General features: G+C 52.8%; 2 protein-coding genes across 9 annotated transcripts in view; both read left to right on the top strand.

The window, feature by feature from the left end:
• CACNA1G (calcium voltage-gated channel subunit alpha1 G) overlaps window positions 1-6,816 on the top strand; it is a 65,198-nt gene extending 58,382 nt beyond the window's left edge. For all 8 annotated transcript variants that reach the window (XM_081162431.1, XM_081162429.1, XM_081162425.1 and 5 more), the window contains 3 exons: window positions 1,399-1,576; window positions 1,890-2,059; window positions 3,195-6,816. In XM_081162431.1, the coding sequence (XP_081018557.1) occupies window positions 1,399-1,576; window positions 1,890-2,059; window positions 3,195-3,905 (1,059 nt within the window). In that variant the 3' untranslated portion in view covers window positions 3,906-6,816. The remainder of the gene's footprint in view (window positions 1-1,398; window positions 1,577-1,889; window positions 2,060-3,194) is intronic.
• Window positions 6,817-14,294: 7,478 nt separating this feature from the next.
• Window positions 14,295-25,749, top strand: part of ABCC3 (ATP binding cassette subfamily C member 3) — a 39,007-nt gene continuing 27,552 nt past the window's right edge. The window contains exons 1-5 of the mRNA XM_081162432.1: window positions 14,295-14,438; window positions 23,691-23,867; window positions 24,224-24,349; window positions 24,570-24,707; window positions 25,504-25,629. Of these exons, the coding sequence (XP_081018558.1) occupies window positions 14,394-14,438; window positions 23,691-23,867; window positions 24,224-24,349; window positions 24,570-24,707; window positions 25,504-25,629 (612 nt within the window). The 5' untranslated portion in view covers window positions 14,295-14,393. The remainder of the gene's footprint in view (window positions 14,439-23,690; window positions 23,868-24,223; window positions 24,350-24,569; window positions 24,708-25,503; window positions 25,630-25,749) is intronic.

Below are 25,749 nucleotides of genomic sequence, written 5' to 3'. Positions count from 1 at the left end.
ATCCAGACACCTAGGAGTGACACAGCCCAAAACAGAGATGGCATCAGGCAGCTGACCAAAAAGCCTGCCTGGATGCAGAGTCGGTCTCGAGTTTGGAGCCCTGTGCAAGCCAGCCCTCCCTGTCCCTGCACCCCTCCTTCCCACCTGTCCCCCCACCCCACCATCTGCCACCACGTAGTGGGTAAGAGCCACATCTCTGCTGCCACCATCTTGCCCTTTTCCACCTGGGGAGCCGTCCCTGCCTCCTCTGTCCCTGTCCCTGTGTGTCCCTGCATCCTGGGGGGCTTCTTTGTGTTTTGACAGCTTCTCTACCCTTGCCCGACCCCTGGTCCCTTCTGACTGTGAGCAGCCCCCTCCTCCCTTCATTCTCCTTTCTTTTGGGACTTAAGAGGGGACTGGGACCCTCTTCCCCCAGCAGGGCTCAGTGTTGGCCACAGGCTGGGGGTCCCTAGGAGTCTTGGGGTGGGTGCAGAAGTGGAACCTTCTTTCAGCACAGCCATTCTCAGGCCTGGTGGGGCTGCTTAACTGGCTGGGCCCCTAGTTCATAGCCTCTCTGAGAACTAGGAATAGATGGGGTGATGGAGAAATCTCTTGGGAGGAAACCTTGTCTCCCTCTGGCTGGGGTCAAAGGCTGATTATTGCCTTTCTTTGAAAGAGATTCAAAAAATCCACCTTATCCCCCAGCCTATACACAGTACCCAGGCCTTGCCCCCTACAGCCCCCCACATCTGTGCTAGCCAGCCTGCCCGCATTGTGTGATTAAAAGGGGTGGGGGAAGACAGGTGGGTAAGCCAACTGTGACATCCCCTAGTGTTCGTCTGTCATTCAACCTGTATTAACTCAGCACATGCCCAGAACTGGGTGCTGAGGCTGCCTTAAAATTTGGATGTGGACATAGCCCCTTCCCCACAGGCAGTCTCCAGCTGCCAAGTCTCCAGCTCACGGGGAGGGTCCTCCCCACTCCCCAGTCCCTCTGCAGCCCCAGCAGGGGGGTTGGGGGATGCTGTTAGCTTTCAGTCCTCCATTGTGGTTCTTCGGCACCTCTCATTGGGGCCTGGAGAATGAGCTCTTAAACCAGGGCTGGGAGCTGGGGGCTGCTCTCCCTCCTTTGGACGCCTCCTCACCCCTCCGCCATCCTCACTGGGAGGCTCTAAGGTTTTCTGGGGGCAGGGCCTCCTCCCACCTTCTTCCTCCCCGTGTGTGGAGGGCTCCTCCATGTGTCTGCCCCTTCTGCCTAACCACACTCATCCCATCACTGCCTTGTCCGAGGAGGGGATGCGGGCCAGGGCCTTGGGCGGTGGAGGGGGGAGCTTTTGGTTTCTATTGTCCATCTCTGCCTCAGTTACCCAATCTAGATGCCCCCTCGTCCGCCCACTTCCCTCCCTGTTTCTTTTGCAGATGGTGCCCCACCTGGAGGAGGTGCCCGTCATGCTGGGACCAGACCTGCTGACTGTGCGGAAGTCTGGGGTCAGCCGCACGCACTCTCTGCCCAATGACAGCTACATGTGCCGGGACAGAAGCACTGCCGAGGGGTCCCTGGGACACAGGGGCTGGGGGCTCCCCAAAGCTCAGTCAGGTACTGGGGCTGGGGACAGGCCAGCTTGGCTCATACTGGGGACCTCATCCTTTCCTAAGCTCAGTCCCGACCTGGGGAGAAACTGAGGCAGCAAAAGCGGTCTCTCTCACTCTGAGGAGTTCCCAGCCTGAAAGGGAACACTGAGCCCCTGACTGAGGGAGGTGGCTTTCAAACCAGGGTGAGGGTCCTGTGGTAAAGGTGGTGGCCCTGATCGAGGAGGGAGAGAGGAACGCAGGGGACTCAGATGCGAGCCGGACTGTTTGACCCTTCAGCTCTTCTCTTTCCTCCTTCCCCTGCCACTCTCCCTCCACAGGCTCTGTCTTGTCCGTTCACTCCCAGCCAGCAGACACCAGCTACATCCTGCAGCTTCCCAAAGATGCACCCCATCTGCTTCAGCCCCACAGCACTCCCACCTGGGGCACCATCCCCAAACTGCCCCCACCGGCCCGCTCCCCTTTGGCTCAGAGGCCCCTTAGGCGCCAGGTGAGCAGGTGTGGAGGGGGGACCTGGGGCTGGGGGCCGGCCTCTCTGCTGGGAATCCTAGGTGGTTGGTGATGACCAGGGTTGTCTCTTTCATTCTCCCAGAAATATTTACTATGAGCCAGTGATGTGCCAAACTAGGTACCAGGGACACAATGCCAAACAAAGCAGAAGTGGTCTGTGCCCTCTTGGAGTTTGTACCCCTCCCTTGTTTCACTGAGGAAGACTGGAGAGCAGAGGGGACCAAGGTTGCCCAGGGACACATGACAACTTGGAGATGAGCCCAGGTCTCTGACTCCCTTTCCCCCACCTAGTCTGTGTACTTCTGGACCTAGCTAAGGGGTACGAGGCACATTTTAGGTGTCTCCATCTTTGGCCAAGCCCGGGCCCACCATCCAGAGCCCACACTCCAGGGGCACAGAGCAGAGGCTCACTTAGCCAGGTGAGGCTTGTCTGTCCCCCAGCTACAAGTCTGAAGCCCATGCTGTGTGTATCCTTATGTGTGAGCATGACCACGTGAGAATCTGCCCAATCCCACCCACTGGGGGAACAGGCACAGGCCTCATCCATTCTGTAAATATTCACTGAGCAGCCTCTGTGTGCCAGGCCCCAGGCATACAGACAAATGAGACAGCCCCTGCCCTCCAGAGCGCAGGGTGTGATAGTAGATACATGCATGCCATCAGATCTCTGCAGTGGTAGGTCACAGTGCTCAAATGCTCATGGGCCTGGTGCAGCAGGAAGCAAAGAAGAGGAAGGGGTATATTCTTATTTGAAGGTAGAGATTGTTATGCACTACATCACAGAGGACCTGAGCCCATAAAGTTGAGGGGTACTTAAGGCCAAAGAGCCTACGCAGAGGCAGGAAAGTATGGAGGAGCCAGGGGGAGCAGAGCTTGCCAGTGCTTTTTTGTTTCCCAGGGGCTGGGAATTGCAGGCTTGGGGGAGATGTGGAGGGGCTAGAGGGCAGGATGCACATGGCCCCTGACTCCCAACAAGAGGAAATACTGGAACCCCTGCTTAGGGTGGTCCTGCAGCTCCCTGGAGGGGGAAGAGAAGGCTATCTGGCTTGACTGGTGGGACAGTTTAGGGGGTGAGAGGAATCCCCCAGGCTAAGCCCTCCCCCTACCCCATACAGGCAGCAATAAGGACCGATTCCCTGGATATCCAGGGCCTGGGCAGCAGGGAGGACCTGCTGTCAGAGGCGAGTGGGCCCTCCCCGCCTCTGGCCCGGACCTCCTCCTTCTGGGGCTGTTTGAGCAGCCAGAGCAAGATCTCGAAGCACACGCACCCGCCAGCCCCCTGCCCAAGCCCAGAACCCACCTGGGGCAAAAGCCCACCAGAGACCAGAAGCAGCTTAGAGCTGGACACGGAGCTGAGCTGGATTTCAGGAGACCTCCTGCTGGTGGGCAGCCAGGAGGGGCCTCCATCCCCGCGGGACCTGAAGAAGTGCTACAGCGTGGAGGCCCAGAGCGGCCAGCGCCGGCCTACGTCCTGGCTGGAGGAACAGAGGCGGCACTCCATCGCTGTCAGCTGCCTGGACAGTGGCTCCCAACCCCATCTGGACCCTGACCCCTCTGGCCTCGGGGGACAGCCTCTTGGGGGGCCTGGGAGCCGGCCCAAGAAAAAACTCAGTCCTCCCAGTATCTCTATAGACCCCCCAGAGAGCCAGGGCGCTCGGCCCCCACCCAGCCCTGGCATCTGCCTCCGGCGGAGGGCTCCGTCCAGTGACTCCAAGGATCTCTTGGCCTCTGGCCCCCCTGACAGCATGGCTGCCTCGCCCTCCCCAAAGAAAGACGTTCTGGGTATCTCCGGTTTATCCTCTGACCCAGCAGACCTGGACCCCTGAGTCCTGCCCCACTCTCCCACTCACCTTTCTCCACTGGGTGCCAAATCCTAGCTCCTTCTCTTGGGCTATATTCCTGACAAAAGTTCCATGTGGACACCAAGGAGGGGCTCCTCCCTGCCTCAGTGGCACTGGGCACTGGCAACTGGCAAAAGCAGGATTTCCAGAGCGTTGGAAGCCGCAGCCCTGACCACCCCCGCTCCAGGCAGAGAGAGAGAGGCCCAGTGTAGCTGAGGTTCCCGACACCAGGAGCTGTTGGGAGAAAGCAATACGTTTGTGCAGAATCTCTATGTATATTCTATTTTATTAAATTAATTGAATCTAGTATATGCGGGATGTACAACATTTTGTGACTGAAGAGACTTGTTTCCTCCTACTTTTATGTGTCTCAGAATATTTTTGAGGCGAAGGCGTCTGTCTCAGCTATTTTAACCTAAAATAACCAGTCTAGTTATATTCCGTCTTCTTGCAAAGCACAAGCTGGGACGGCGAGTGCATTACAGCCCTGACGGTGGCCCATCTTCAGCGGGGAGCGAGAACCATTTTGGAAACTGTAATGTAACTTATTTTCTCCTTGAACCTCGGCATCATTTTCTGTAGGAAAAAAAAAAAAGAGAAAAAGAAAAAAATAAGATTTTACAAATGAAATGAAACCTTTTTATATATACATACATACATATCTATATCTATATATCTATATCTATATAATAAAGTAATTTTCCAAAATAAAGTTAATCACGGTCCAGAGTAAAAGCACAAGGGACAGTTAGGCATTTCCAGATGGCACTGGAGGGAGCTTCCTGGAGTTGGGGACTGGGCGCCGGGGAGGGAAGGGGTCAAAGCTGCCTCTGGTTGTGTGTGTGTGTGTGTGTGTGTGTGTGTGTGTGTGTGTGTGTGTGAGACCGTGTATGACTGTGTATGTGTGTGTATGAGCGTGTATGTGTGTGCATGAGTGTGTGTGTATGGATGTGTGTGTATATGTGAGTATGAGTGTGTGTATGTGTGTGTATATGAGTGAGTGTATGAGTGTGTGTGACTGTGTATGGCTGTGTATGACTGTGTATGTGTGTGCATGAGCATGTATGTGTGTGCATGAGTGTGTGTGTATGTATGTGTGTGTATATGTATGAGTGTGTGTGTATTCGTGTGTATATGAGTGAGTGTGCATGAGTGTGTGTGTGACTCGTGTGTGTGTGTGACTCGTGTGTGTGTGTGACTCATGTGTGTGTGTATGACCGTGTATGACTGTGTATGTGTGTGCATGAGTGTGTGTATATGAGTGTGCATGAGTGTGTGTGTGTGTGTGTGTGTGTTCATGTCTTAGGGAAAGAGAACCCAAATGCCTCTCCCTGGAGGGCTGCAGCCTTTCAGCCCCCCCCCCAGGAGCGAGGGAGGAGGGGAGAAGCCCCTCTGTGTGGCCGAAGGCTGGGCAGGCAGGATCTCCTCCGGCTTCTGTCACAGCTTTATCGCTTCCTCTGAGCCAGGCAGCTCTGTGAATGTAATTCCAGATTAACTCTTATTTCTGCTGACAGCTATCAGCCGCACACTGAAAGCTGGAAATTGGCATAATGAAGCTGTTTTGGTTAATGGGGCCGACACAGGCTGGGAGAGGCAGCTTCAGCTGCTAAGGTCCCATCCATGGGTTGGTGGGGGAGGGGACCAGTGCTTCTGGGTTTTCCTTTTCCAGACTTCAGCAGGGGTAACCTGAGCGGTCTGGGCCTCAGCCTCCCACTGGGGGGCGGGGGGCGGGGAGCACTGACCCATCAGGGCGAGCAGTGGGATTAAGCTATGTAAGCAGAAGGCTGCTGTCTCCCAAGATCGAGGGAGTCAGAGCCAGGTGTCCAGAGGCGACCTCTCAGTGGCATTGGTAGGGCTGGGAATCCAGGCTGCTGAGTGGGGAGCTGGCCCCCTGGGGGTGATGAATGACTACCCACAAGGTGTGTACACAGTCTGCTGCTGTGGGCCTGGTGGGAGCCAGCAGAGGAGAGAGGGAGGAGCAGGAGGGACAGAAAGAAGGAGAGAAGAGGAGAGGCTAGCAGCGTGGCCCAGAATCTCCTTTCTGGGCAATAATATTCTCTTGTCTGAAACCCCGATGCCAAAAGGTGGCACCACAGGCACCGACCACAGGTTCAACTAGCTTGTTCCCTGCCTACCACTCACAAACATCCACCCCAACCCCACTCTTGAACATGCCCAGCACCTTCAAACCCCAGGATTCTTGAAACTTCAACAGCAGCTGGCAGCCTTCACTCATAGTCCCCGTCTGAACCTGGAACCAGGGTGGGCAAGGGGGTGGGTGCCAGACTGCTGGGCGATGAACCTGGAGGCTTTTTCCAACCTCATGTTCCCTAACCTGGTGTTTCCTAACTGGGACAGAAATGACACCACTCCTTAAAGCAAACACCTGGTTTGATCCTCTTGGGGTTTGATCCAAACAACCTGCAATAAATTCAAATTCTTTTTTCTCTGTCCTCCTAGGGCAAGGAGGAGGGGAGGTGCTTATAGAAACTGCCTTCTTTTTTTTTTAAGCCAAACTGTATAAAATTCCTAGAGTTTTGTCACCTAGGCCTGCAGATTAAGTTTTTATATTTTTGTAGGATTCTGAAGCTATCTGTTCCTTAGTACGGCTGGGGGTTTGGGGAGGGGGTTCTGGTTTCTTTTTTTCTCCTAATGGTTGAAGGATTCTGGGTCAAGATAGAGCCAGGGAGCTGAGCTGCCACCCTGTCCTCTCCATCCCAGCCCAGGACCCCTCAGAGTCAAAGTGGATATCTGGGGGGAGGGAATTGTGGCATCTCCCCTAGCAATGTAAAGTCTTATCAGTGATAGAAACTATTGTGTCTCATTAAAAGGGTTTGAAATGGAAATAACCACACTGCTGAATCTTATTAACAGTAGTAATAATAACAATGATGCTAACCTCATGATGCTTGTCTGGATGGTTTTTTTATTCTACTCCAAGATACCTGGGGCAGGGAGTAGAGGGGTCTGAGGAAGCTGGGGATGGGGAGGGGCAGGTGGAAGCAGCAGGTCTTGGATTAGGGCCTCCAGGGGAAGAGTTGGACTGGCCGGAAGCTTCAGGGATGTGGGGGTTTGGGGAAGTAAGAACATCTACCCTGTCACTTCTCCTCTCAGCCTCCTCCTTGGGGTTTCAGAGGAAACTATGTCAACAGCTGCAGGCCCCCACTTTGGGCTTGGCTGCTTCTGCTTCCTCTACCCCCAGACTCCAGGAAAAGGTCTGTCTTGGGGTAGGCAACTGGGAAGAGGAGTGAGCTGAGCTGGTGCTAAAAAAAATCTGAGGCTCATCTGCAGTCTCTCACTTACTCCTCACAACACCCCACAAGGGATGTACCATTGCTCTCATTTTCCCACGAGGCTATGGATTCAGAGCGGTTAAATGATTTGCCCAAGGTCACACAGTCAAGGTATCACAGAGTCTGGATTTTATCCTAGGTCTGGCCAACCTACAGTCCATTGGCTTCACACTACCCTAGCCTCTTCTCATTGTGGAGGGAATGGGGCATGGTGCAAAATGACTTGCAGGGTGGCCTATTCCAGAGCAATAACACTTGTGTTCATAGAAATGTACACATGAACTCCCAGCTTGGCACACTCAGATGCTTAGAGAAGCCCACAGCCCTCCACCTTGTATGGGGAGAGGTTCAACCACGAGAAAAGGTGTCCCTAAGCTCCAGATGCTTGTGCAAGGGCTGGCCAACGCTGGGGCTGCGATCACCCAGTTTCTCAGGAACCACTTTTCCCTGACACAATGCTGCCCTCCAACCGCAGAGTACCTCTTCCTCCTCCCACCCCCTTGTCTCTTCTATCCTCTCCCACTGTCCCACCCAGACCTCCATCGTCACCCCTAGTCACCACCCATCACAGCCTGATGCCCCATGGCCTCCTGGCTGCTCTCCTGGGTCAGCTGAGCAACCCGACCTGTAGGGCTGGTGATAGCAGTGCAGTGAGACATGAGCCACCAGATTTGGCACAAGGCACCTTCACCTGGTGATGTACACCTTCAAAGGACAGGTGCACATCTGTATCCCCCACCCCCAGAGGAAACAGGCTCACATGGCCCAATGAAGGACTTGTCCATGTGTGGAGAGGCCCAGTCATCAGAGTGCTTAGCCATGGTACCCAGGAATCCCTGCCTAAGGCCAGTGGGCCAGGACTAATCTAGAACAGTGGTTTCAGGAGGGGAGTTAACTCTCAAAAGTGAGTTTAGTTGTTGGCTGGTGCCCTGCTCTTAGAGCACAGCAAGGTGGATCACAGAGGTGGCAGCTCCAGCAAATGCTCAGGTGGGAATTCTGCAAGAGAACTTGGAAACTGTCTTAGCCTTGGTCCAGGTGTGGGAAATGCTGACTGTGGCCCATGGAGCTAATTAATTCTTCTTGTCTTGGCTATTCCTGAATTGGGCATAGCAGCTAGTGCTTACATGCATTCCAAGTCAGATCAAGTGCAGGTTGAGGGCAGAAAGCCAACCTTTCTGAGGCCATGAGTGAGATCAGTGTGGCCTCCACCAGGCTGAGGTCTGGAGGAAACAGGAGAGAAGGGGCAGACTGGAGTTTGGGAACTGGAGGCTGGTGGGGGGTGCTCCAGGCCTTCAAGGCGACACAAGGGGCTAAAAGGAATCAGGCAGTTATCGGAGAAGAGATCTAGCAGCCTGTCTTTGCCATTCCACACCCTCCCCCTTGTCTTGTCAGTTCCCATCTGACTTTCCTTTGCAGCATTTCCTGTCCCTGGGTCTGCCTGTCCCCACCTTGCTCTGCTTTCTTCTCTCTGTTGTCATTCCTGCTCAGAGCTGCACCTTGCAGTCATCTTTATCTTTTCATCTCCCTGCCAGGAAATCCCCGATGCTGGGTTCCCCTGGGATGTTCACTGGCAGGGGAGGTGCAGCACATGCTCTGTCCATCCTCTCTGGAGCTGCAGTCAGCTGGAGAGGGAGGGAGGCTGGGGCTGGGGCACTCAAGCTGAGGACGGTTCAATCCCTCTCTTTGCTGCAGCCCGACCCACGAGTCTTTATTGCTCCTCTTAGGAGCCTCCAGCTGGAAAATATCATTGTTGTTTTTGTTGTTGTTGTTTGTTTTTTAAAATATGTCTTTATTGATTTCAAAGAGAGGAAGGAAGAGGGAAAGAAAGAGATAGAAACATCAATGATGAGAGAGTCATTGATCGGCTGCCTCCTGCACGCCCCCCACTGGGGATCGAGCCCGAAACCCAGGCCTGTGCCCTGACTAGGGATCAAACTGCGATCTCCTGGATCATAGGTCGACGCTCAACCTCTGAGCCATGCCAGCTGGGCTCGGTTTTGAAACTCAAAAGCAGAGTGGATAGTGTCCACTGTGTGTGTGCCTAATGCCACAGTGGCCTTACTACCTATGACCTCTTCTTAGGACATGAGATACTCGTGTTAATGGCAAACAGCACCAAATATTAGACCTTGGTCCTTGAGTTTGGCTAAGAAAGAATTCAGAGCCAAGACTCAAATACAAGCAAAAATTTATTTAGAAAGTTAGAGAGGTAGAAGAAGTGAGCCATGAAAGAAGTGAGCCAGCTGGGTTGCATGGGCTCAGGAAAGAAGTTATAGAGGCAAAAAAAGGGCCCTTGGAGGTTGGAGGAAAGAAAGGCAAAGAAAACGCACTTGGAGGAAGGAGATGGGAAAAGGCATGGGAGAGAGGGACAGCAAGAAAGCAAGAGAGAGCGAGAGAGCGAGAGAGTGAGAGAGCGAGAGTGAGTTGAGTCCTTGTCTTCAGGGCTTTTATCTGAAGGCCCCAGGGGAGGATCTCAATAGAATATTTATTAGCTTTCCAGGTGTGTCTCCTCAGGGTCATGGTCTCCACTGATGGGTTAGCATCAGGGCAGGGAATCATTAGTCATCACAGCTGGTCCTGATGTCAGTCATTTCATTACCCTGCCTGGCTTTGCTGCTTTTCTGGGCCTAGAGCTGAAATACAACTGAAGCTTAGATATTATCTCTAGTTTGAGCAAAACTTTGTCTCTGTGGTCAACAGACCAGAGGCTTTGTTCCTAAGATTATTTGATGTGGGTCAGAATCTCATTGTCTTGAGCTTAATGCTTAAGGGCATGGTCCTGCAATGACCTGTATGGAAATCATATGAGGCTTTTCTTGGGTTCCCTTTTTCCTCCTCTAAGTAGTCTACCACATGACTAGAGAGAGATATGCCAGGGGAGGAAAGGTCAGGGGAAGGTCTAAACCACATGACCAATGATATGAAAGGTCAAGGGATCTTAAATTTCATGACCAGCAATCACCCTGGGGGTGAGGTCGGACAATTCTTTTTTTCCCCAGTGGAGGGGAACTCACTTTAAAGATGCAATATGGCTCCAGCAGCAAAGGTGTCTGGGAGATGTTGAACTCTCTGTGACTGTTGAACTCTTTGTGATTGTTTAACTCTCTGTAACCTCATGTTTGGCTGACTACCCCAAAAACTGGAATGCCACCCAAAGACGAACATCATGCCCCCTGGAAGAAGCTTAATGAATGTATAGAAGGTAATAAATGCCTGATGTTATCTTTAACTTTTAACTTAGTGATACATTGTTCTCTTGGGAGGTCCACACAACTATCCACTATCTGATTTTCCTATTAACCCCCTTTATTTCTTCCTTGATCTCATTGGTAACCCATTCATTGTTTAATAACATGCTATTTAGCCTCCATGTGTTTGAATATTTTTGAGTTTTTTTATAGTGGTTGATTTCTAGTTTCATGGCATTGTGATCTGAGAAGATGCTTTATATGATTTCAATCTTCTTATATTTGTAGAGACTTGCCTTGTGCCCTAACATGTGGTCTATTTTTGAGAATGTTCCATGTGCACTTGAGAAGAATCTGTATTCTGCTGCTTTGGGGTGAAATGTTCTGTAAATGTCAATTAAATGCATTAGGTCTAGTGATTCATTTAAGGTCTGCGTTTCCCTGTTGATTTTTTGTCTTGATGATCTGTCCAATGCTGACAGTGGGCTATTAACCCCCTTTAAAAAGGGACCCTCGCCCAGCCAGGTATGGCTCAGCGGTTGAGCGTTGACTAGGATCCAGGCGATTGGGGTTCGATTCCCGGTCAGGGCACATGCCTGGGTTACAGGCTCGATCCCCAGTCAGGGGTGCACAGAAGGCAGCCAATCAATGACTCTCTCATCATTGATGTTTCTAGCTCTTTCTCCCTCTCCTTTCCTCTCTCTGAAATCAATAAAGATATATATATTTAAAAATAAATAAAATAAATAAATAAATAAAAAGGGACCCTGTCCTGGGAGGGATGTGGATTCTTCCTGGCCCATCACCACTGGGAGTAGCTGCTTTGCCCTTGTATGTAAGTTTCTCCTATTAAAGCTCTTATGAATTTGAATAAAGCTATATGTTAGTTCTTCAGAATTGATCCTGAATTTGGACTTTTGGGGCTTTCCCCCACCACCCAGTTCTGCCCAATGCTAGGTACCCAGGGCTTTCTGCACTGGTGACTTTCTCTACCCGGCCTATGGTTCCTACTCTGCTCATGTCTGTCTAACTGCCTACTATATCACTTGATTAGTCAGTCAGGAAGTATTTCCTGAGCACAGGCTTTGCCAGGCACTGTCCTGGGTGCTGAGAATACAGCAGTAAACAAGACTTGGTTCTTATCTTTAAGGTGTCCATCGTCTTCTGGGGAAGGTAAGCAAGACAATCAGTGAGTATGACACAAGGAGGGAGGGCTGTGCAGAGGAAGGGTCCCTTAGCCCAGAATTGGGGTGAGGGGGGTTTAAGGAAGGCTTTAGGGGGCAGGGCTTGAGTGAAATCTTCAAGGATGAATAGAGTTTTCGAGGTGCAGAAAGGGAGCTGAGGGATAAGGGAGAGAGTAGCCCAAGTAACCTTGAAAGTGCGCTGGGGGCATGAGTGCAACAGCTAAGGATACAGGAAATGCATGCTGCCAAGAAGACCGCATGGAAACTGCTGGAATTCAGGAGATGTGGAGAGCATCCTGCCTCTGCCATGATAAGATAGATACCTCAAGGCCTCAAGGTTCTCACCAGTGCTCTAGTGAGAACAACCAAAACCATAATTTCCTAGGAATATGGTGGTTATTATTCTAGGGCTATGTGGAAGGAGCCACATTCCATGAGGGGCCAAAAAGGGTGAACCTTTAATGTCTCAAGAGAGATGGGAAAAGGTAAGAATTTCCAAGGATTCCCACCATAATCTTAGAGGCCACCAGCTCAAGAAGGCCTTTCCAATGGCAACAGGAGAAGGCTGGGGCCAAAGGAGATGGTGCTGCAGCCTCAAGGTTAAAGACAGAACCCAAAGGCCTGGCCCCAAACTATAGCTCTAACCATTGGACGCCCTGGACAGCTCTGGGGCTAGTGTCTTGAGTGGGAGCCTGGACTGGTCCTGTGCTCCCTATTTCAGGAAGGAGGACTGCTTGGGGAGCTCACCTTCTGAATGGCCCTAAGCCCCCAGTCAGCCTCATGGTTTCTCTGGTGTCTTAGAGAAGGAACAAGAGAGGAGAAAGAGTAGAGGAGGCTGATGGGTAGGCCAAGGAGAAAACACAGGGGCAGGAGGTGCTGGTGAAACCAAGACCAGGGTTAGGGGAAGGGTTGAAGGATGATTCTTAGTTGCACTGACCGTAGAAACCCAGATCACCAGAGCGAGGAGAGACCTTAGATGGCATCTTGTCCAAGTTGAAGAAATTGAGTCCCAAAAGCATCAGGGGGGTTGCTGAGGTCACACAGCATACAAAAGGCTCTGCCCAAGGCATGGAGGGGGATTGGGGACTTCTCAGGTTGGCAGGGAAGACAGACTCTTCACAATTAAATTTAACCCAAAGCACATTGTGACAAGGATATAAAAGCTCTGTAAAGTCTTGGGCTCAGTGATAAGGAGTGTGTGTGTGTGGGGGGGGGGGGCGGTTGATGGGGTGAGTGGAGGGGAGAGGGGTAGAGAAAAGGCTGAGGCGACTTGCCCAGTGGAGGGGAGAGGCCCAGTCCCAACTGCCTGGGAAGGGGAAGTCTTGCCCACCCTGCTCCCATGCCCCACCCCTAGCCCGCAGATCTCTGTTCTGATGGCCTAGGGCCTAAGACACTTCCTTCTGGTGACTTCCTGCCTGCCCAGGACAGGCAGTGCCTGCTGCTACAGTGCTATCTTGCTGATGTCTGCTCACGCCAAGGAGCAGCCAAGGAAGAAAACACCTTCTCTTGAGAACAAGTGCCAGGGAAGAGATCACTGGGGTGAACCCAGAAAGACCTCGAAGACAGGGACAAAGTTGGGGAGACGAGGGCAGAGGATAGACCTGGAGAAAGAACTTCGGCGAGGAGGAGGAAGGGATTCCTTCTCAGCCTCAAGAAAGGATAGTGAATTGGCTTTTGGGGATCCTGTTAGGAAAGAGAGGGTGACTGGGCGAGTGAAAGATGGAGGGAGGGGAGGGAAGAAGGGAAGGGTCCCAGCATGGCCAAACTGGGGCAAGGAGGAGAAGGAGGCTACGGACCCCAAACCCATTTTACAGATGGGGAATGCGGAGACATCCTTAGGAGGAGGGTGCTAGGGTGGGGCTCTTCCTGGGGGCTCACCCTCCCATCCTCCACCCTGACCAGGCTGAAGTGGAGGAAATTAACACATGTTGGGTGCCTACTAAGTGTGCCTGCAGTATGCGTGATGTTTTACATGCCTTTCCCATTTAATCCTCAAAGTAACCCTAGCAGGTAGGTACTGTGACTATCCCTGTTTTACAAAAGTGAAAGTGGAGTACAGAGCTAAAGCAACACCTACAAGATCAGAGAGCCACAGGACCTTAGGAAGGCAGAAATTTAAGGGAATCACAGGAAGCCATCATCTGGATAATGCTGGAACCCCTGGCGTGCCCCTCTCCTTGGATACAGGTGCACACGCGTGCACGTTACACGTGGGTGTCTGCCTGTTCTCCGGAAACTTGTGGGGAGAGGTAGCTTTCTGGATCGTCTGGGAACACCAGCTCTTCCCATTTTACAGATAAGAAGACTGAGCTCCAGAGATGAAGGTGACCTTTTCAAAGATCTATTCCCAGAGAGTCTGTGACCTTTTCAAAGATCTATTCCCAGAGTCTTGCTAGGTCCCTCTCAGGTGTCAATGACTCATCAGCACCCCCAGAGTTGTGCTGGGGTGGGAGTGGGTGGGAGCCCCTTGGAAACAGACCCTGCTCGCGTCCTATCAGCCTCAGTATCTGAAGCGGCATCTCCCGCACGGGGCGCAGTGGCCACTCCGGGGCTGTCACTGTGTCAATGACCAGCCCCCCCCACACCACCACTTCCACCGCTGTCCCAAAGCCCCTCCCACAGCCGCAGCTTTAGCGAAACTCTCTTACAATCGCCGCCGAGACGCCAGGATGCGACCCAAAGGGCCTGGGGGTAGGGCTCGGCGGGCCCGGCGGGGCGGAGCGCGGGGCGGAGGCGGCTCCGGAGGCACCCGCGTCCCAGGCCGGGTCCGGACCGCGCTCGCCGTCCTCGCCGCCGCGCCTCTGCCCCATGGACGCCCTGTGTGGCTCCGGGGAGTTCGGCTCCAAGTTCTGGGTAAGGGGGTGTCCGGGGACCGCGAGCGCGCGCCGGCGAGCCCTGGAGGCGGCCCTGGGGAGGGGGCCGAGCGCCGCGGGGAGGGAGTCTGGTCCCGCGCGGCACCGGGACCGGCCCTGCGTCCCCCCTCTCCCCCCTCCCGCGTGGAGGAGCTGGGAAGGCGAGGCGCCAGGCGCCCGGGCGCAGCGAGTGGCGGACGGGCACGGGAAGGCGCCCCCACTTGCCGCCTCGCCCACCCCCCCTCTGGGGCCCGCCGCAGGTTCAGAGGGGCATTTCCCCATTAGCTACGGTCGGCTGCGCGCTCCTACACTTGCCTTGTGGCCCAGGGCGTCCAGAGTTGTTGTTCAACCAGGTGCTTTGGGAGGTTGGCTTTGCTGGACTCTGCCTTTTTTTTGGAAAGGATTCCTGTCGCCTTCTTTTGGGGGGGCAAGAGCAACTGGAGAGGAGGCGGCCCTGGCTGTGCTGACCTCCGGAAGGAGAGGCAGACCTCACTGTGGAGGGAGGCCCTTACGGTTCAGGACCCCAAACCACCTGGGCCAACAGCCAGCCTCCTACAGACGGGGAAAGGGAGGCCCAGAGAGAGGAAGGGACTTGCCAAAGCCACCTAGTTAGAAGACAGCAGAGCTGGACTAGAAAAGAGGGCCTTTTGACTGATACACTAAACCCGTTTTTAAGACATCAGGGAGCTTTTCAGGCTGCTGACTCCAGTCCCCCAGCACACCTCAGGCGCATTAGCTGTAAGCCCAAGAGCTTTCTTGAGCTTTCCAAACCTGCTTACAGCAGCTCCCTTGATCTTCATTGCAGTTCTGGGAGGCAAGTGGTAGTGTTTCCATTTTACAGATGGGCCCAGATTTATAGGGCTTGTCTGTGGTTGTCCACGCAATGCCCAGCATAGGGTGGTCCCAAATCCGGGGCCTCTGGACGGCAATCTCTAAGCCTTTTCCCATCTCGAGTATTTGTACATATATGCCTAGTGTGTGTGTGCCCAGTGTGTGTTACCCCTGGGTGCATACGTGTGTGTGTGTGTGTGTATGTACATAAGCGTGTGTATACAGTCAGGAACCCTGCTTATGGGCTGGATTTGGAGTGGGCTGTGCAAGTTACATAGATTTTTGAAACTTGGGGCAATGGAGCAACTGTAAAAAAGTATCTTTGGAGAATCCCTCTTTTTCTCTGGGTCACTAAAGGGTTAATCAGACATGGTGTAACTTTTCTGGAGCTGCCTTTCTTGCTAAGACCCACATGAACATCATCTGTCACCCAGCCTTGGCTGGTCACTTGTCACCAGAGTTTGAAGATTGCTCCTTTGGCTCATGAATATACAGTTGACCCTTGAACAGTACTGGGGTTAGGGGTGCTGACCACTTATGCAGTTGAAAATCTGTGAATAACTTAAGTCAGCCGCCTTCCAAATACCTGAATTCCCAACCACTAGATGACCCTCCAACAATGTGGGTTTGAACTGCGCCATTCAATTGAACTATGTGGATCAGCTGAAAATAATCTGTATATAAGTAGACCCATGAAGTTCAAACCCACGCTATTCAAGGGTCAACTGTATTTCCTTTCACTGCCCACCTGAGCCTGGCTGGTGTGGCTGTACATGGTCATGATGTCTGGGTGACCAAGCAGAAGGCTTGCAAATCAAGGGGGCAGAGGTATCCAAGCCTCAAGTGCAAGTGACTACTCCTCTTCCTCACTCCAGTCTCTAAACACCCTCCACCTTCCAGTTACCTTCTTGGCTCCTGAAAGTTGTTCCCACCTGCACCCAGGCTGGTGACTGGGGGTGGGGCAGGGAGAAAGCAGGAAGGTGCCAGCTGAAGGTTTGCACAGCTGAGGCAAGGGAGGGTCTGAGACAAAGGGGGTCTGGGTCCCAGAGGCTGGAGCTCTAGCTCAGTTATTCAAAATGCCTGGAAAGCTGGGTTATTCATTTGTGATGTATTAATTTGCATTGCATATTATTTAGGTACACTTGCCCCTGAATCTCTTCTCTTAGGGGCTTGTGGGTAATCTACCTTGTGGGAAGTAGTTCAGGGCAGCCAGGAAGTTCCTGAGACAGGAGTGAAAAGGTAGGAGTGAGAGTAGGCATGGTTCTTATTTACTTGACCCAGGTCTTTTCAATAGCTTAGCCTCAGTTTCTCCACCTGGGAAATGGGGAAATAACCCATTTCCTAACCACCTCACAAGATTCTGTGGAGATCAAGTGAGACAGGGAATGTGAAACGATATTGAGAACGAAAAAACTCTCTATGGGTGGCAGGTCATGATGTTCCTGGGAAGAGGAGTAAAGAGAAAGAAAAAGGAAATTAGAAGGGGGTGTTAGATCTGGCAAGACCTACAAAAAGGGGCTGCCAGGGCCGTTGGGTCAGGGGCTCCCTTTTCAGCTGTTTGCAGGAGATTCTGTGGCTAAATCCATCAACTTCAGCCCCAGATGAATCTGAGGTTAGCAGACTCGAGGGGACCAATGACTCCTGGACACGCACCTGTGCAGCACACACCATGTACTGGATGAATGATTTGTCTTTTTTTGAATCTCTCTCATCTTTACCTACTTTGGGGCAGATTACCAACATCTCTGAGCCTGCCTTGGGAATTTACATACATAGAAATAAATTCCAGAAGAATAAACTATGACCAAACTGCCCAGGGCTCATGAAGCCAGAGGTGCCTCTAGAACAAAGAAAGGAGTGTTCCTTTGCTGCACGCGGCTGCCCCCTGCCTCTGTTCTGAGCAGCACCCAGGTGGTGACGACAGTGCCTGGAGAAGGGCCCCGGGCTGTTTACCCTCAGGAGGTCTTGACCTGTTTGCAAATCACCCTGATCTGATGGCCCCAGGAAGCCCCTGGGAGGCTGATGATGGCTCAGAAATCTGAAAGTCCTGACCATGAGAGCTGTCCAAAGAGGGCAATGATTGCCTGACAAGTAGTGAGCTCCCCCCCATCACTGGGGGTATGCAAGCACATGATTAGTGACCACTTGGTGGGGATGGTGGAGAGAGAATTCAAGTCAAAGCAAGAGTTAGGGTTCCACCCAAAATTCTGTGACCAGCTAGGAAGAGGGAAGATGTGGCCAATGAGATTTCCAGACCTCCCTTTCCCTGGCGCTCTCACTGTCTGGGCTTTAGACAGCCTCTAGCCTACGGGTCTCTCACTGGTCAGGTGCCAGCACTTTAACTGTGCCCTTAACTGTTTACCCACCCTAGGGAGTGGCAATGCCCTCTGAGTCCTTCAGAGTCTCAGCTCTCTGTGTCTCTTGCTCTGTTCCAACTAGTCCCGTCTGTCACTCTCTAGCTGTGTGACTGGGCAAATCACTGTCTCTGGGCTCTAGCTGAGTTTAGGTGAGCTCTGGGGCCACCTTCAGGTCTAGTTACCCAGTGCTGATTCTGGGGGTCTGAGCCTCAGGTGTGGGGAAGGGAGAAGGTGGCAGTGCCATGATTAGGGCCCTCCAAACTTTCGGACTTCTGGGTGTCACTGTCTTCCCAGGCTTTTCCTCCTGGGTTGCTTCCTAACCTGAGCAGGCGGATGCCAGAACTTGTGGACGAGACTGATTTCAATGTACTTTGACTCTCAAATAAAAACAGTGACATGTGAAGCTGTGGGAAACTGGCTTTGGCAAGGCCCCTAATGTAGTCAGGTGGGCACCGAAGCTCGTCCCTCAGGAACCAGTCTTCCCTGCCATGCCAGGTTCCCTAGCATCTCCTTCCTCCATCCCAGCTGGGGACAATGAAGTTGGGGCTAGGTGGCTTTAAATTCTGAGCTCCTGGCTTCTGGTGGGAGGATTTGGACCCTGTAGCCCCAGGCTGGCTTCTTTCCAATCTGCTGCTCCCAGGTTAGGGTCGGAAGTGAGTCAGGGAAGTAGCATTTGGGAGGGAACTTTGCCAAGCCTGTCTGCTGGCGCGCAGACAGAGAAATGGTCTTGGAGCACCAGGCCAGGCCCCAGGGAGGGTGGTTCCTGCGGAGACTGCCAGCTGACCCACCCAGGAGGCGGAGCCTGGGCTGTATCCACCTCACCCTGGTGGAACTGTCCCAGGGGCGACAGGTGGAGCCCATCCCTGAGAAGGGTTGAGACTTGAGTGTGTCACTGCTGGGTGGCTGGGCCTCTCCCCTCCCCCACCTGGGACTGATTCCTCCTGGGGGCGGTGCTGGGGGAGAGAGCTAACTGGGGCTTAACCCCTCATTGGATTTCTCCTCCTAACTGGATATTCAGGTTTCTAGTCCGCAGGCTCCTTGAACTCCAGCTAGTTGTTGCTGTGTGATGGCAGCTTCTTCCGCTCAGCTCTGTGAGAAGAACCTAAGCAAAGAGGTGATTGGGGTGGGGGGCAGCTGTAAAGCTGAAAGGAGATTTTCCGTGTTTCACGTGATCTGGACACACGTGTCCTGTCCCCGAAGTGGGATAGAGAAAGCACCATAGAACCCCGTGGTTCGGAGTGGGGACTTTGGAGCTAGAATGCCAGGTTCGAGTCCCAGTGTCAGCCCATGTGAACTGGGGCCAGTCACTTTCCAGCAGCGGTCTCAGGTGTTGTGAACATTAAATGATAACCCTGGAGCACAGCGGTGCTCAGATGACCAAAGTTGTTGTGGGCTGGCATTGCTCCTTTCAGAAGCAGCCAGGCCAGCTGGGCCTGTGAGCTACAGACTTTGCCCCCGACCCCAGGCCCTTCCAAAGGCTGCTGTTTCAGCCCCATGGGTCAGTGAATGGGAATCAGAGCCTGTCCTTGCCCTTTCTGCACCTCCATTTTCTACTGAGATACATGAACTTGTCAATTGATCCCTTCTCCCACTTCTCCCCACCCTGCAAGATTGAGGAAGTAATTACTCTTCTGATAAAGGCTGTCAACAAGTCTGGGGTGGGGGTGGGGGCAGGAAGTCTCTGATAGAGTGGTGGCCACTGGGGTAAAGGGCTCTAGGGCCCTCACTCCCACCTCTCCCCTGCTTGGGATCTATGGGGATTTCAGCCTCAGTGCCTATGAAGGGGTTCTTATCAGATCCACCCAGCTGTTTAATTGCATTATTAAGGAAGCTGTTGTTGCTGTGGGAACTGTGTGGGTGACAGCTGCTGGAGTGAGAGAGGAGAGTGAGGGAGATAGGTAAAAGAGGTGGGGGAGCCCTGGCCAGTGTGGCTCAGTGGTTAGAGTGTCAGCCTGCACACTGAAGGGTTGCAGGTTGGATCCCGGGCCAGGTCAGGGTCCTTGCGAGAGGCAACCCATCGATGTGTCTCTCTCACATCGGTATTTCTCTTTCTCCCTCTCTCTCCCTCCCTCCCTCTCTCTCTTCCACTCTCTCTAAAAATCAATGGAAAAAATATCCTCCAGTGAGGATTAACAGCAACAGCAAAAAAGAGGTAAGAGAGGCAGATAATGAGGGTCTTTGGCTTTAATCTGAGTGAAATGGGGAGTCCTTGGCGGCCTTGAACCAGAGCAGAAAGATGGTAGAGTGATCTGGCTTAGATTTCATAAAGATCTGCCTCTAGCTGCTGTGCTGGAAAAGACTGCCAGGGCAAGTGGCAGGAGTGGAAGCAGGAAACCCAGAGCGGGGAGGGGAGTGGGATGGAAGGAATCGGTAGGTTTCTGGATACATCAAGGAGACCCAGATGAAGTGGCCTTTTTATAGATAAGAACAGTTGAATCTAGCACTCTCATCTAGTTCAGTCTGATCATTTGAAGGTAGAGTGATCGGGGTTTGCTGAAGGGTTGGGTGTGGGGTGTGATAGAAGAATTAAGGAAGACTCTGAGGACTCTGGCTTGGGAGAAGGAAAGAGTTACCATCCATCAAGGAAGCCGGCTGGGGAGGAGGCAATGGGCAGGAGTTCCCTTCTGGACTTGTACAGAACATGTCCCATTGACATCCTAGCTCTGGGATAAATAGTCTAGGGACATAGGCATGGATGGGTACCCGCTGCCTTCTGGAGAGGGCTCTGCCCAGTTGAGACATGCTTATCTGAAGGAAAGGAAGCCCAGGTTGGACCTCCCTGTGGGTCAAAGCAGCTACCTGAGTCCCCACACCCCCAAGATCTCTTTTTTTTTTTAAATATGTTTTTATTGATTTCAGAGAGAGGAAAGGAAAGATAGAAACATCAATGATGAGAGAGAATCATTGATCGACTGCCTCCTGCATGCTCCCTACCAGGGATTGAGCCTATAACCTGGGCATATGCCTTGACCAGGAATCAAACTTCGGTCTCCTGGTTCATGAGTTGACACTCAACCACTGAGCCCTGCTGGCCGGGCCCAAGATCTAACTGTTGCCACAATGCAAGTTGTCTATGCAGTTGAAACAAAGTCCCAACAGCCTCTTGCTCCATCACCTGCCTTCCCAAGCGTTGCCCTATTTGAGTCCAGATACTCTGCCCAGGATGCTGTCATTACTCCCATTATGACTCACTTGTGGAGACTCGGGTTCAGGGAGATGAAGGAGCTTGCCGACGGTTTCATGGTTCAAAAGTGACAACCCTCACAAGTTCCTCTGCATCGGGATTCCATTCTTCTTGTGGCCACTCCCCATCTGCCTCAAAGAGCCATGCCACTGACTTGCATATCCTGTCATGCCCTTGAACTCGGGTTCCCTTGTCAATCAATGCATAGATCATTTCTAGGTACTTCCTGCATACCTGGCTCTGTGCTGGGAGTTGGAGGATGTGGGTGGTGCAGGAGAGGAGAGGAGAGGAATAGGAGTAGGCCTGGTGTCTGTCCTCAAGGGCTTACGTTTCTGTAGGAGAGAGGATGTGTTCACAGGCACAGGTGCAGGGGGTGCAGCGTGGGGAAAAAACCCAAGTTTGGGGCCTGGGTGCCTGTCACAGACCCCTGCTGCCTGGTATCCTTGGACTTGTTGCCAGAGCAGGTGAAGCCTGCTTTCTCTTTTGCGAGCTGGGCCTAATACCTCCTCTCTATTTCTGGAAGTTGTTCTGAATCAACCACACAGTTAATGACCACATAAGCATTGTAATACAGTGCCACTGAAACATAATAGTAATAGTCACTTACCTGGCTGCCAAGGCCATATGGAATAAAAAAAGGAAAAGCCTTCCAGAGGCTGGGATGCCCTAGAAAGGCTTCCTTTAGGACGTGAGGCTCAGGCTGGGCCCAGAGAGATGGGACATGCACTGCAGGCTTGGAGACCTAACATCTGAATTAGGGGGGCCTTGGACAGGCTCTTGGATGGCAACTAAGTGGATGGGATTAGTGGGCTGGCTGAGATGAAAGCAGAGTGGGGCTGCCCATTGACAATAGAATGGATACATACATGGACCCATTCACACAAGAGACCACTGTACAGAAATGAAGATGGGGTGTCCTCACTCTTACTCAACCCCGAGGATGACACCCACGAGCACAGTGCTGAGTGAAAGAAGCCAGACGTGAAAGATACATACTGTACAGTTTTCTTTATAAGAAGATCCCAAATGGGTGAAATTAATTCACATTGTTAGGAGTCAGAGTGGCATTTCCTTGGGGTGAGTAGTGGCTGGGAGGGGCATATGGGGCCTTTGAGTGCCAGTAAAGTTCTGTTTCTCTATGCGGGTGCTGGTTACACAGGTATGTTCACTACATGAAAATTCACTGAGGTGTTTATTTAAGATGTGTGTGTTTTTCTGTAAGTATATTATACTTGTTTAAGAAATGTTGTTTTTTTAATTTTGAGGTACATTTATTAAAGCTGGGGACAGTATTAGGACAGAGAAAGGTAAAGGTAACGTGCCTGGGGGATGAAAGGGGGGAAAGAAAAGGCAGGGGCTGTTCCCAGGAGGGAGAGAGCCAAGAAATGTTTTTAAAAGGAAAAAACAAAACATGGGCCGGCCCTGGTTGGTGTGCCTCACTTGGTTGGAGTGTTGTACCAGAAGATCGTGGGTTCGATTCCTGGTTGGGGCTATACCTAGGTTGCAGGTTCGATCCCTGGTTGGGGATAGTGCCGGAGGTGGCCGGTTAATGTTTCTCTTTCACATCAATGTCTCTCTCTCTCTCTCCCTTCCTCCCTCTCCAAAATGAACAATTTAAAAAACACAAAAAACACAAAAAAAACCCGTGGCCCAGGGCTGGATTAGCTGTGTCTGCCCACTGTTCTCCTGTGGTACTTCACCAGTCCTAGTCCAGTGTTCATCTCTGTGACCCAGTGCCCATCCCTGGGCGGGCATGCTGGGAGCTCAGCAAGAGTTTAGCTCACATCGCTTAAGCGACTACTGAATACAGGGCTCTAGAATACAAGATATACAACCTCTGCCCACCAGGGCTTGACTGAAATGCCCCAAAGCAGTGTGTCCCTGGCCTGCAGGGTCCCCAAAGGCAAGGGACGGGTCTGCCCCAGGTGTGCCCAGCCTACTGCCTGACGAAAGCATCATCAGGTGGAAGATTAATGCTCCAAAACGGTGGCTCTCTTGATAGGGGCTGACTTCAAGAGGTGAGGAGGAAGGGTGCTCAAGATGGAAGAGGTGGGAGCTCAGCCAGGCCCACCACCCTTCCCTGTAGCTGTTGGGATTTTGACACTGTGAAAAAAGAGGGATCGGGTTAGGAAAGGTAGGAGTGGGAGTCTCAGAGCCCAGGTTCCCCAGGACACCAGGCTAGAACCTGGACAGTCCCACGCAAACCGCAAACCCAGATGGTCACTCTGGGCTTGGTAATTTACGAAGCTCTCTCCACATCCTGTTGTTCCTTTGAGCTTACACCCCCCCAGTGAGGTGGGTGGGGTGGGGGATGACCTCTTTCATTTTAAAAGAGAGGCATGAAATCTCAGGGAAGCTTTCTCTCCCTTCTAGGGAGAGGTTTAGAGAGGAAGTGGTCTCTTTAACCATGTGCATATATTGTTCTGATAAAATAAAAAATTAATTTTAAAAAAGAGTAGAAATCTAGAATGACAGAACGCAGATCAGTGGTTGCCAGGTGGGATGGGCTGTAACGGGGCACAAGGGAACTCGTGGAATGATGGAAATATTCTCTGTCTTGACTGTGGCAGCAGTTTTGCAGGTGTGTACAGCTGTCGAGCTCTTTGGATTGTGCACTTTAAATGGGTGCAGTTTATTGTACTTAAATTATACTGCAGCTGAAAGAGAGAGAGAATATGAGGAAATGGGGGCAACCACCACCTCCTAGGAGAGCTCACACTTGGGACAACACATGCTCGTTTGCACATTTACCCTCTCATCTTGACAAACCTTCTGACCCCGTCGCACATGGGGTGTCTCTTTAGCCCAGCCACCACCCCTGAAGTAGAGCCCAATTCTGCAGAAGGCGGCCGCAGCACTAAATTGTTCCCTCTGTCCCCAGGACTCCAATCTGTCCCTGCACACAGACAACCCGGACCTCACTCCCTGCTTCCAGAACTCCCTGCTGGCCTGGGTCCCCTGCGTCTACCTGTGGGCCGCCCTGCCCTGCTACCTGTGCTACCTGCGGTACCACCACCAAGGCTACATCGTTCTTTCCCACCTCTCCAGGCTCAAGACGGTCAGGGGCTCAAGGCTGTCCTGCGGGTGGGGCTGGGACCCCCGGGGGTGGGGGTTCTTTTTTTTAACAAGTCCCTTCCCCCACCCTCAGCAGCTGGACAGGATTTCCCAGCCTCACCCCCTGGTGCTGGGGGCCGTGGCTGCTTGCCAAGTGGGTCTGCAGCCAACTCAGATATTCCCTGCTTGGGGAGGTGCAAGCAAATTTTCCATCAGGGCTTTCCCACCCTTGAGAAGCTTTCAGCCAGTGCCCATTCCAGCCCTCAGGGCCAGGCCCAGGCAGGTCTGGTAGCTTCAGGAGCAAGAAGTGATTGTCCCTACCTCTGGGGACCGACACTCCAACTTGTGCCCTCCTTGTAGGCCGTGGGTGTCCTGCTGTGGTGCGTTTCCTGGGCTGACCTCTTCTACTCCTTCCATGGCCTGGTTCACGGCTGGGCCCCTGCCCCCATCTTCTTTGTCACCCCCTTGGTGGTGGGGGTCACCATGGTCAGTGTGGGACCCTGGAAGTTGAGTGAGGGAGGGTCTCCAGTAGGTTGTGGGATTGTGATGGGGGGGCCGTGGACTCTGAGGAGAAGCCTGGACACCTTAGCGGTGGGGAGAGGTGGGAGGTGATTCCATAAACATCTGGCCACGTGGGATGGGGAGGAACGGAGGCAAGTCCAGATGTGAGTGCTCCGGCCCTGCTTCCCCTACCCTCCCTGCACAGCTGCTGGCCACCCTGCTGATCCAGTACGAGCGGCTGCAGGGGGTGCAGTCCTCGGGGGTCCTCATCATCTTCTGGTTTCTGTGTGTGGTCTGTGCAATCATCCCCTTCCGCTCCAAGATCCTTTCAGCCGTGGCAGAGGTAAGGAGAAAGAGAGACGCCTGCTTGGTCCACCCCTATCTAGGGGGTGACTCAGGGCTCAAGGTCAATGCTGGGTCCCAGGCTCCTCCCCTCTGCCCATCCTCTGCCTATCCCAGGACATCCTCTGGGGTTCAGTCCCTTTCGTGATGTTCTGTCCTTATTGTATCTCTGCTGGGAAGCAAACTGGGGTGTCAGGCTGAGGACCAGCATAACTCAGGGGAATGGGGCCATTGCTGGATATTCATGGGAGTGCAGGGGGCTGTTCTGTAGCCACGACCAACTGCATGTCTCAACGGGTGTCCACCAGTGTCTGTGCAATGGGCACATATCTGCAAACATGCATGGATAGTTCTGGCTTCCTGGAAGTCCCATGATCTTGTCTTCACCTTTCTCCCCACTGTCCTTAGTTCCCGGCCTCCTCTTGATCTGCAGTGGAGCTGACGGTGGGTGGTAGGAACACTGGGAGTCAATCTAGCATCTCCCCATTTCTCCATCTCAAGGGGAGGCTGTCAAGTATACTCATAAGCACGGGCTTGGAATGACCCACTTACTCTCCGTGTGATCTTGGGCAAACCCCTTTGCCTTCTGGAGCCTCATTTCCTCAGTTGCAAACTGGGTGTCAAAGGTTTCCTACCTTGTAGGGGTGACAAGGAGGGTTGGACAAGGTGATGCAGATGAGGTACTTGGCACAATGCCTGAGGTAGGGCAAGTCCTCACTGAACAGTGGCCCCCTTGTCACCCCTCCCCTCTCTCAGAGGAGCCTGGCGTTCTGATGCTCCTCCCATTGTCCCTCCAGGGCAAGATCTTGGACCCTTTCCGCTTCACCACCTTCTACATCTACTTCGCCCTGGTGCTCTTTGCCCTTGTCCTGTCCTGCTTCAGGGAGAAGCCACCCTTCTTCTCCCCCAAAAATGTCGACCCTGTGAGTTTTCCATGGCGGCTGGGTGGGAGTGGAGGTTCCATGCCGAGTCCTCAGCCAGCCCTAACAGTGTTCCCCATCCCTTCCAGTACCTTCCATCCCAGGTCACTCTCCACAATGTGC

This window comes from Miniopterus schreibersii (genome assembly GCF_964146895.1).
Source record: "Miniopterus schreibersii genome assembly, chromosome: 16".
In the NCBI taxonomy this organism is placed as follows: domain Eukaryota; kingdom Metazoa; phylum Chordata; class Mammalia; order Chiroptera; family Miniopteridae; genus Miniopterus; species Miniopterus schreibersii.
This window is presented reverse-complemented; position numbering and strand designations above follow the sequence as displayed.